At 40.2% G+C, this 12,113-nt stretch overlaps 1 protein-coding gene across 1 annotated transcript in view; it reads left to right on the top strand.

The window, feature by feature from the left end:
• The first annotated feature begins 695 nt into the window (after positions 1–695).
• PLD5 (phospholipase D family member 5) overlaps positions 696–12,113 on the top strand; it is a 167,363-nt gene continuing 155,945 nt past the window's right edge. Inside the window, exon 1 of the mRNA XM_059468744.1 lies at positions 696–881. Coding sequence (XP_059324727.1) covers positions 696–881 — 186 coding nt within the window. The remainder of the gene's footprint in view (positions 882–12,113) is intronic.

Genomic DNA, 12,113 nt, shown 5'->3' with positions numbered 1-12,113 from the left:
ACAAAGGCTTCCAGGAGAGGGAGTGGCAAGCGGCCGCCCAGCCCTCGGCGGGCTGCGGGCGGGTCGGTGCCACCGGGACGAGCGGGGAGCGGACGAGACAACTTCCCCAGGGGCACGGGGGGCCCAGGAGGGCGGCGGCGGCTCCTGTCAAAAGGAAGGGGCTCTCCCGTGCCGCTGGCTGCTCCCCCGAAGGTGGCTGCGGGGAGGGGAGGCGGGGGAGGAGCCGGGCTCAGCCCCGGGCGGGCGGCGGCCCCTCCACTGCGCCAACCTGCAGGCGGGCTGGAGGCGGCAGCCCCGCCCGGCCTCGGCTGCCGGGGCCGCGCCGCCCCTCGCCTCCGTCCCGGGCAGAGCCGCAGGCAGCCTCTTCCCGCTGCGTCGGTCCTGGACTGCAGCTTCCTGGCGGCCCGGGCAACAAGCAGCGGCATCTTGGGGCGTCTTCTTTCCCGAGTGCCCCTTCATCTCTCCCAGCCCGCTTCTCTCTCGTACCTGCAGCCTTTCTTTCTCCCTCCACTCCTACCTTATTTCTGCCTGTCTCCCCCTTCTCTTACCATTTGCTGGTTTTAAGGGTTTTTTTGATTTCCTTCTGTTTCTTCTTTCCTCATCCTGTTCCATTTTGGACCATCTTCGTTTAGTACCTCTTAAATTCTTGATTTCTTCTGATTTTTTTCCTTTGGACTTTGCCTTGTCATGTCAAGATGGAAGTCAGGCATGACTGGCTCTCCTCATCCCCCCATGAGGGCTTCGAGCAGATGAGGCTGAAGAGCAGACCCAGGGAGCCTTCCCCAAGCCTCACCAGAGTAGGTGCGAACTTCTACAGCACTGTCAAGCAGCAGGACTACAGTGCCAGTGTCTGGCTGAGGAGGAAAGACAAACTGGAGCACGTAAGCCAGCTTCTTTTTCCCCCCCACTTTTTTTTTTTTTTTTTTTTTTTTTTTTTAATTTCTGGACCTCTGTCTAGGTACTCTGTTAGGCTGTCTGCCAGCTGGGACTCCAGAAGAAAAGTGTTGCTCCAGTAGTTGGGCATGGCGTTTCCCAAATGATAGAGAAAGGAGCTATTTAGAGGTCCCATAGTGGTTAGATCTGAGGTAAATGGGATGCCAGTACTGTTCCAAACTACATGCAAATCCCCTTCTAACTGGAAATATTTTTTAATGTTCTTGGCTGATGCCTTCTTCTACTTTAGCAAATTCAGCACTGATGTGGGAGGAGAAAGATTGGGATGGTGCAGATGGAGGTTAGAACATTTATCTCATGGTGATTATAATGTAGTTCTAGAATAGCTTAAAAATAGCTGCTGGTTGGTTTTTTATTTGTTTTGTTGTTAATTTTAGATGTAATTTTCATTCTCCCCCTCCCCCATCTTTTTCTTCTCCATACATGGGACTTTGAACATACTCTACCTATGGGGGGGGTAGAGGTTTCCTTCAAGACTTTTCCTGTTGCAGCAGTAGTACATGACTTAACTGTGTTTGAGGCCACAATAGGACTGATACTGTGGATAGCTCTAGTGAATATTTTATGAGAATTTAAGGTGCTTCAAAGTGTTCCTGTCTCAGATGATGTTTGAAAGCATTCTTCATGTTACTTGTAACAGAAAGGAAATGGATTGAGATGACCTGCATGCTATGTAAGTTTCCTGAATAACTTATTAGGTGAAACCCATTGTTAGAGTGTACTGTACAATCAAGGCAGGAAAATAGCTGCATTTACAGGGATGCAAAAGAATGTGGATGGGCTTGCATAATGCAACAGTCTGCTGTTCTTTACATTAGTGAGTAATTTGCAATCACAGTCACATTGACTTCAAGAGGCACAGGAAAATATTTCTTCTGGTACAGCCACCTCAAGTCTCTTTGAATAGAAATGGTCTGATAAGAAGGATAAATTGTCTTTATTACATGAAAATCCTAAATGGCACAGTAGAGTCCTTTGAAGAGGAAACCTGAAAGAAGGTCCTCTACCAAGCAGTTCATGGACTGTAACCCCCCCTTCCCCCTAACCTGCAGAGAGTATTTTATCTCTCTTAGTGAAATCTTAAACTTGAGTTGTTTATACTTCTGGGGAAATGACAAGAGCTGATGATCTTTTGGAAAGATCACATTTCAAATGTTGAAGAAGATATTGAATTCCATCTGCCTTTTAACACAATTTTGTGATTCTTCACACTGACAACAAAGCTTCAGTAGTAAGCTTGTAAGTGAAGTATTCTCCCATTGTCAATCAAGAATAAAGGTCATTGCCTTATCTCAATACAGCTAAAACATTGATAGCACAGAAATCTGAGCTGTGTCTTTTGTAACAGATTTTGCTACATGTTGATATCTGTGATCAAATTAATAATTATTAATTGCAGGGGGGATTAATCTGTCAACAGTTTGGTAGCTGAATGGTCAGATACCTGTATATTAAACCTTATCACAATATTATCAGGAAGAAAGAAAATAGACATTAACTTGTTTAAAGATTGAAAGTGCAAACCCTTTATTTCGTGTGTGGTTTTGTTGCTGTTTTTTTTTTTTTTTTCCTTTGGTTGTTGTTATTCCTGTTGTTAAGTCAGTATTTTGTCACAATAGTTGTTTTCAATATCCCTGCAGGATTTGTGTGAAAAGCTTTCTCTGTAATGCATGTTCTTCTGGGGGTTTCCCTCTCATTTGATGCAGTTATTTTTACTCCCACAGCCTATTTGAACAATGCAAGGAGAAAAAAATTGGAGCATCGATATCCCTTCCTTGCCATAAAATATTTATTTAATTTACATTTATTGTGACTACCCCAAAGGACACTGATATGCCAACAGCAGATACATTAAAATACTTTTTTTATGGTTTAAGGCAACTGCATTACTTATAAGTGTTGTAACAGACAGGCTATTGCATAAATAGAAATAAAATGTCTGTTTATTTATAAATTCTATTTTGCTTATACAGTTTTAGAGCAAGTTTGTTATTTTTTGTTTTCAGATTAATTTTTGAGGGTTTTGAGTGTTCTCTTGCTAGAGAAGTTATTTCCTACACTCCACTCTTCCACTCCAAGAGACAAACCAATTTCTTTGAGATGCATCATTTTGAATGGGATAGTCATTGACATATGATCACTTATGGCCAATAATGAAGATATTAATATCCTCCATCCACCTCACAAAGTTTGCACAACATTTCATTACAGCTCCCTCTGAGATAATCATGTTACTTGAAAGCTGCAAAGAAAATGAAAATCCAAGGAGTGAGCATTCATGGAGGCACTGAATTTAAAAGTGTGTAATCCTAGGCTTGATGCTGCACAATGACAGGTTAGCCAGAAGAGGGGTATATAGTGAGTCAAGGTACACATGAACACATTTTGAAGTCTCACATGTACTCTTTCAGCATTGTGGAGGACACTGAGTTTTGTTTCATTGAAATGATTTCTTAAATTGATTTCAGTTGTAACAGGGATGAAACTGGGCCAGCATATTTTGTTCCTTACTCACAGTAAGACCTTGTAGGCCACAGTATGTATTTTATAGTGACTTTTTGTTGAAGTGAATAGCCTAACTTAATCACATGCAATCCTTACTAATGCACATACAGTTTGATGGGTTAAAAAACATATTCTGAAGCCAATTTGTATCAAATTGGTATGTAAAAAGATTCTCAAATATAGAAACAGTTTGTTTCTAGATCTCAAAACTGTAGCAAAGTTGTGGGTTTTGCTCTTGTGGTTTTTGGTTTGTTTTAGGCTTTTTTGTATACAGATGTCAATTTGAGGACTGTGGTAAGGGGGTTCAAGAGTGTGGTAAAGAGGTTCAAAATTCAACTACTTTACCTCTTCTGAAAGCACAGAACAAGTTCAGATGCACAAATATGATCAGGCTTCTTTAAAAGTGATCAATATTTAATTATTGACTGACCATAGAGGAAGTAAAAATCTCTAACATCCTGCTGGTGTCTTGCTAATTAATTGTTCTTCAAATGGATCTTAATGTAGTGTGGCTTATTGGCTAGCTGGTTTTGTAGAGCTTTCTTTATCCAAGTACCAGCAACACAGATTGTACTATAAAATATTTGAACATAACCCACCTCTGTTCTTTTGTGAACTCAGATGCTGTATTTAAGATTAAATGAATTTGCTGTAACATGTTTGAAGGCCCAATGAGGAGTTTTGCTGAAGTGAGACCTCGGGGTACATGCATGCTCTACCCAGTGTGCTGAAGAGGCATATTGTTAATGGAGGAATTTGCAAGAGATGTGAGGAACTCCAACACTGTAGATGTGACCTCAGTGATGTGGCAAACATTTGCTTGAAATCCCTGCAGAGCTGAAATTTTTCAGATTCTATGTATTTGCTTCAGCTAGTTCCTTGTGCCTCTTCGTGAAATTGTTTGCCTGGTATTGGACATGTTGGAGAGAAAACAGATGAGTGAAATAGTCTTAAATTCTTCTTTGCATAGTGGCTTTTAAAATTTTTTTTTCTTTCTCTTTGTCTGGTGTTGCCTTATTTAATTAAATGTGAATTCATTAAGAGAAAAAGAAGGAGGTAGGGATTGGGGAAAAGTAGCTAATGTGGTAAACTTTAGCTGTTAGGAGTTCTTGGGTCTGGTTTAATTTGCAGCAGCTCTCCATCATGTCTCTGCACGCCACAGTAATGATGGTTATTGAATAGCTGCTTTCCTGGTACCTCAGCAAAGAATTCTAGAGAACTTAATTTTAAATAATAAAAGCTTCAAAGCTGAACAGATTTCTTTCTAAGCTACAAGAGATATGCTTCAAGCATATATTTGTTTTTGAAAAATATAGGTATTCTTTCTCAAGGATGTAGTGGTAGTCTTTCTCTAATAACATCTAAATTTAATTATTTGCCTAATTATTAAAAGATTTTAAAAATTCTCTTTTAAGAAACTGGTTCAAAACTAACTTTTGGGTGAGACCTGTCATCAGGACAGTGTTAATTCCTGGCAATTCTCAGTCTGTTATTTTTGAAGAATCATAATTAGGAGAAGTTATTGACAATTATTGCATCATTTTTTGGTTTTTTTTTTACTGAAGATCCGATCAGCAGCAAGGGCAATGTTGGGGATTTTCTGATTCTAAGTACTGTTATTTGACCAGTTGATGTTGTTGCTCAGCACACTGCTGTGCCTTGGCAGCATTGCTACCCAGGGAGAAGAGTGGCCATGAGGTACAGGGATAGCAGTGTCACTTGGCAGCAGAGGCAGAAATCTAATATGCAACTGTTAGGCTTAAGACAGTTTACAAAAGTGCCTGACAAGTGTGACCAGATTATTTCTCAGAGCTGCATGAGCAGATCATAAATAAAATATAGCTTTAATTCACCTGTCATAATACCTTTCTAAAAGTTGAAATTCCAAATCCCATTTTGCCAGTTCATTTTATTATTCAAAAAATAGTAAGTCTGTTAGGCAGCTTTTGTTTTTCTCTTCTTTTTTTATGATATTGGAAATTTTTAACAAAATAATTGTTGGACAGTTTCCAAGTGCACTTCTACTCTTGCATTAAAATTAACAGTAATGTTAAAAGTCATAAGACAGATTTGTAATCTCCAGAAGGATGACAGGAAGACACCATGTGCATAGCTATAGCCTGCAACACCTAAACAAAGAAGGTGGACATAGTTTGATGTAAAGCACATAGTAGGAGTAGAACCCAGTGAAGCCAAATCAGTTGCTGGACAGTGGCAATGGCTTCAGTTTAAGGAAGAATAAGGCAAGGATGTAAATCAGAAATCAAAAGCATTCCCATATTCCCAAAACAGCCCTAGTCTTGAAATAAATGCAAACAAATATCTTCTTCTATGAGTTCACAGAATCACAGACTATCCTGATTTGGAAGAGATACACAGGAATCATCTACAGGTCCAGCTTCTGGCCCAGCATAGGACACCCTAAGGAACACACCAAGTATCTGAGAGTGTTGTCAAAACACTTCTTGAACTCTGTCAGGCTGGTGCTGTGACCACTTCCCTGGGGAGACCGTTCCAGCCCAACCACCCTCTGGGTGAAGAACCTTTATCTAATATCCAACCTAAACCTCCCCTGACACAATTTCAGGCCATTCCTTAAGGTCCTGTCACTGGTCACCAGAGAAAAGAGCTTGCTCCTCTACTTTCTCTCATGAGGAAGTTGTAGATGGCTTTGGGGTCTCCCCTCAATCTTCTCCAGGCTGAATAATCCAAGTGACCTCAGCCACCTTTTTTATGGCTTCTCCTCCAGGCCTTCCACCCCTGCCTTCCCTGACCAGCGATGCTGTGCTTGCTGCACAGTTGTCAGAGTCTTTTGTACTAGGCAGGTATAAATAATTTGTCATCTGCAATAATGTTGGATACCAAAGTGAATGGCTTGTGCCATCTAGGAAGGTGCATAGACGGGAAAAATTCAGGGGGTTCTAGAGAATTAGTTTCCTATATTTCAACTTTTTTGATGGTGTAGTTGCAGATTATAATTCCAAATAACTGTCTGGTCCTGGAGATGGATATCTATATTTAGGTTTCGTCATTAAAACCAAAGGAACAAACTCAATTAAGTTAGAGGGATTTGGGCTTTTTCTCAACAGGGGACTGGTATGTGGATTGCCTGCCTGGAGCAGTGGTACTTAGCATGAGTTGTGATTCTTGCTGAAGTAGTAGCATGCAGTTTGCTTCACTGCTGACAGACTGTGTGTGGAGGGGAATTTTTCTGTCGAAATGCCGTTTTCCTTGCAGGTGTCTTTCTCCAGTTATGTTCTGTAGACAAACATAATTAGAGAAAATAAATGTTCAGAAAAGTGGAAAAAAGGGACCAAAATAATTGAGCAGTGTTGGGAAGTACTGAATAACATTTGAAAGGAAAAAAATAGAAAATGTTTTCTTTTGAAAGTGGTATGGGGAATTTCAAATCCTGAGTAATTTATTACTGTAGTTACCACACACAAAAGTAATTTTGTGTTGCAAAGCAGTGAAAATATGATACCTAATAGTATTTTTTCTCTTTTTAGCTGCAGTGGGTTAACCTTGGTTTTCTGCCAGCTGCCTACCAAGCCATCCTCTCTCTCCCCCTCCTCAACAAGAGGGAGAACATAGATAAAAATTTTTTTAACTTGAGATAAAGATGGAGAGATGACCAATTACTGTCACAGGCAAAACAGACTCAATTTGGGGAAAATTAATTTCATCTCTTTCCAATTAAATATAGGATAGGATAGTGAGAAACAAGGACAAGACTAAAATCATCTTCTCTCCTTGTCCCCATTTTCCCAGGCTCAGCTTCAGTCCTTTATTCTTGAATCTTCAACCTCTTTCCCATCAATCCCCTGAGTGGCATAGGATATTGGGAAATGGGAGCTGCAGTCAGTTCATAACATTTTGTCACTCCTTCTTCTTCACAGTTCCCTGCTGTGGTGTGGGATCCCTGCCATGGGATGTAGTCCCTGTCAAACTGTTCCAATGTGGGTCTTCCATACAAGCTGTAGCTCTCCAGAAACTGTACCAGCATGGTATCCTCCCTATGGGGTGCACTCCAGGAATGGACTGCTCCAGCATGGGTCCCCCATGGGCTGCACTTCCTGCTCCTTTGTGGGCTCTCCACAGGCTACAGCTTCCTTCAGAGCACATCCACCTGCTCTGGCATGGGCTGCAGTGTGGATAGCTGCTCTGCCTCCTCTGGTGGGGTCCTCCATGGGCTGTGGGGGCACAACCTGCTCTCTTCGTGGGCAGCAGCAGAATCTCTGCTCCAGCACCTGGAATGCCTCCTTGCTGTTCTCCTTCACTGACCTTGCTGTCTGCAGGGCTGTTTCCCTCGCATTTTTCTTGCTCCTCTTCCATAGCTCCTGGGCAGCAGAGTTTTTTTCCTTATATGCGTTATTGACAGAGGCACCAAGCAGTTCTATTGATGGGTCCAGCTTTGGCAAAGAGCAGATTTGTCATGGAGCCAGCTGGAACTGGCAGTGTCCAGCATGGGGCAGCCACTGGTCTCACAGAGGCCACCTCTGCATTGTCTCCTTGTCCCCCCCAAAACCTAGCCATGTAAACCAAACACACTAATCCTAGGAGCAGCTCTTCTTTCTGTGGTGTATGAGAAAATCATTCAACGTTGCGTTAATTTAACACATCAGTTCTGATGATTTCAACATCAGGCACTTTCAAAGTCCAAATCTTTAAAGCTGAATTTAAAATATTTCAGATGCATTTTCACTATGGCAAGCTTAATTTATAATGTCTGACTTTATGCTGTTTCACAGGAATACAAAATAAAGTTTCAAAGTTGCTCTTAACATTAATTTTTATATGCATATCTAAATTAATTTATAATTTAATCCAGCCTATTCAAGACTTCTTAGAAATGAAGATTTCTGGTTTCTGAAAAAAGACATATATCTTAGTCTACCTTTCTTTCAGATGTTAATTTCAGTGTAGGTATAGGAAAAGTGCCTTCCCCTACATTTCTTGTTCTAATGCTACCAGCATTAAGGAAAATCCAAATTAGTTTTGTGCTGCTGTCTTCCTTTAACAGCGTTTACCATCTTTGTTTAAGCATTTTGAAAAAGGAGCTGCAGAAACTTGCAACTTAATCTCCTTGTCTGTTACACAACCAAATACTCTGCAGTCTTCAGTGATTTGGTCTTGTAGCTGACCATTGACTGTGACACATCTAAGGGCAGTAGGAGTACTTAAAACACTAGGAGAGTTATGCTTCATGAATATCTCCTCACAAATGCTATCAGTTCAGTCTGTAGACAGTGCCCAAAGAAGCTAGTTGCTATGGCTGGTTGTGTGTTAAGCTTAGGGCTTCTTCCATTCCATAAGCAGGAATGCTAAAATACTGAAGGTAAAATAACTTTACCAGACTATCAGAAGGATGGAAAAAACTGGCCAGCTCATGTCAATGATTAATAAGCCCTGCTTTATTGCCGTTCATGATGGGAAATCATATACTGTTCATTGTTCCTGAAAAAGAAAGTCCTCTGCTGGCAGTAAACTCTCTAGATCAGTCTCCCCTGATAGAATGTTTTCTTGAGGCGCAAGAGATGGGTTTCTAACAGCCCACCTCTTGCTTTGCTTTTTTTGTAACATTATTTCAGGTCTGATTTACATGCCTTTTTATGGTTTCGTTACTGAGAGGAAAAAAAATAGGCACCCTGCTAAGGTCTTACAAGGTCCATACATTCATATACACCAAATAGCTCCTCTGTTGTATTTCAAAGTCTGAAAAGAGATTTCTTTAAATTAAATTTGGATGGAATTTTTAAATTTTTGCACTCCTCGATGACAGCTGGTAGAGCGCAAAAGTGTAACATTCATTTTCCCATGCAGTGACGCTCCTTCAATGTCTGTAAGATTGTGTAGTCTGAGTGGACAATCAAGTTGTTTTCAACTTGCCCTTCATGGTTTCTGGGAACAAAAGTAGATTACTTGAGGACCTATCTCTGCTAGGCAGTAAGTGTGTGCTGGGATCCATATTCCCTGAACAGCCAAGTCCAGGACATGTGCTGCTGCTTGCTTGAAACCTGCCTGCCCATGTGGCAGAAATGAGCTGGGTCTGTCCCTCGGGGCTCCCTAGCCTGGTGGGGATGCAGTTGATCCATTCACTGAGAAATGAGGCACTCGCAGGTTCCCTGGTCATTTGTGTTTCAAGAGAAGGCAGTTAACCCACTTGTCACCCTCAAGTGACAAACGCTGGGCTTCTTGCGGCTGCTTGTGGAAGACTGGCCACTCAGCTAAAGAAAGTGTGCAGGGAGTTGGGAGAAACTCAGAAATTCAGGAGTGGGAAGAGAGGAACTGAATAATACATTGGTGCCTGTTAAGTGAACTGATTTAATGAGAAAATATTTTTTATTAGATTGGAAACTGATTCCTAGGGTTTGAGTGCTTATCCATCAAAACTTAGTCTAATTTTTTTTTCTTAATAGGATTTGCTCCTCAGAATTCTTTAACTTCTATAAAGGCTTTCCAAATATAACATAGGATTTGAATATTTTTATAGGGATTTGTCTTCTTTTGTTTTGATCAATGCACTGTGAATTTGACTGTGTAGATAACATCTAGCCCTGGACAAAGAAATATGAGAGTGGTGTTTTTAGTAATACTACTTTGGCTTGCTCCCTGAAGATGAAAAAGATTTCCCTATTTTTCCCCACTTTTGCACAACCTGTGAAATCTTCTATGTGCAGTATTTGTAGATGAGCAAGGTGTATTTTGTTAATTTCTCATCTTAAAACCAAGATTTTTTGAGAGAACTTAGTAAGTTTCATTTTTGGCTGCATGATGTCAACATAATCAGCAGCTTGTTTTGTAACTGATAAAGTTGTTGCAGCTCATAAATACCAGTCATTCTATTTTTATTTTTGTTGTTATTCATGTATGTCTATTTACAGTTGTAATTAAAAATTTAATGGAAAAAAAAAAAGCTTATGTATTTGAGAATTGCTGCTAATAAAACAAATAGTGATTTAGATAATTCCTGCCATTCTGATACATTAAATAGGTTGGATTTCCCCAAGGCATTTTTAACTGTTTGGAGCGGAACCAAATGTGGAGCAGTGATGAGATAGTGATAGTGACCAACTTAAAATTTGTGACCCTGTTGTTACTGCAGGAAAGGCATATGTACTTGGGGTTGTACTCTCACTTAGTTTTCTAAAAGGCAGTTTATGCTGTAAAAAACCTGCCACAATGGGCAGATTTGAATTTGTTTTGAAACACAGGAGTGTGTCAAAATTAACAAGGTCTTCAGCACTTCCAGCCGCAATAAACATGCCTTACTCTGCTTTTCATATTGCAGAAATTCTGCTGCTGTCCATTAAGTTTCATGACTGATCTTTTCTAGGTGGAGTTTTTGCTTTTTTTTTTTTTTCTTTTTTTAAATTTAATAAGGGAATATGCTTTATGGGCTGAACAAACTTCAGGCGTTACCTCAGTGGAGGCTATTTGCTTCTGAGAATGGTGTTTAAGGTGACACTATTTCCTAAATGCAGCTTGTGCACTTTTGTTTGATCGTGTTCCAAAACCACTATCCATTGACTTCATTACTATGGATTCAAGTTGTACATGAGCTCCTTGAGAGAAGACTGTAAAAATTGTACATCAACTTGGCTGTCATGGATTTAGAGCTAAAAACCAAGTTCAGTATCTCATGCTAAGCAGTTGGAGGAAAAATCTGTCTTGGAATCCTTACCTTTTCCTGAGCTTTAAGTCTCTAGATCTTCAGGCTGCTTGCTGTGTAAATTATTTGAGAACATTTTGCACTTAGCACAGGGCTATCAGAAGAACAGAAGGCATTGTAATATAACAGAAGGGATGTAAGAAACTGTAATATTTATGTGAATATGAAAAGATTATATAGATCCAGTTGTTCACCATTTAAGCCCACCTTAAGGTGTTTCAGAAGAGAGAATATACAAGTAAGTCAGGTGGGTGCTGGGTGCATTTGAAACTGCAATTATGTGCCAAGAGTAATGAATGGGTATCTTAAGAAAACTCAGCAAAACAAGCTACCTGGGAAATTATTTCTTTGTTCCCCAGTAGAATATTTCTGTACTTCTTTAGGAAGTGTAAGTGAAAAACAGTGCTGATCATGCTGAAAAACAAATCAAACCTAAACTGAAATATTACTTCACATTGATGATAGCAGGTATAATCTGTTTTCATGTTTTGTGCTAATTTAAGTGGAAATGTGCACCTGCTTCAATGGTAATAATTGGAGAAAAAAAAGATAACAAAAACACTAAAACACCCTTTTGCCTCTTGTGAAAAATTTAATTAGATGAACAAATAGAAGATGTCCGTCCATTGGAGTGGCTACAATAAAGATGGGGACTCATGTCAGGTTCTACTATTTCCCCATAGTTATTTGTTAGAGAGGACCCATGAGCATCTAGAAAGGCTTGTATTCCTGGAATATTAAAAAGAAATACAAGTGATATGGGGTCTTTTAGAAATTCTTGTGGCTTTCTGGCAGCTGCTGACAGAAATTGGCGTGTTTAGTCTCTTCCTGGGCAGTGATAAAATAGCCAGCATAGAAAAGGTTGGGAAGATGAGTGAAATGAAATAAGTTTGAGCTAATGCTCTGTCAGTTTGCTATAGGGCTGGAACAGCTCTAACAACCTCTGCAGTACAGTGGGTGGGGGTTTCTGTCTTCTCAAATA

This window comes from Ammospiza nelsoni, chromosome 3 (assembly GCF_027579445.1).
Source record: "Ammospiza nelsoni isolate bAmmNel1 chromosome 3, bAmmNel1.pri, whole genome shotgun sequence".
Taxonomy (NCBI): domain Eukaryota; kingdom Metazoa; phylum Chordata; class Aves; order Passeriformes; family Passerellidae; genus Ammospiza; species Ammospiza nelsoni.
The sequence above is the reverse complement of the archived record's forward strand: the minus strand, read 5'-3'. Positions and strand labels throughout refer to the sequence as shown.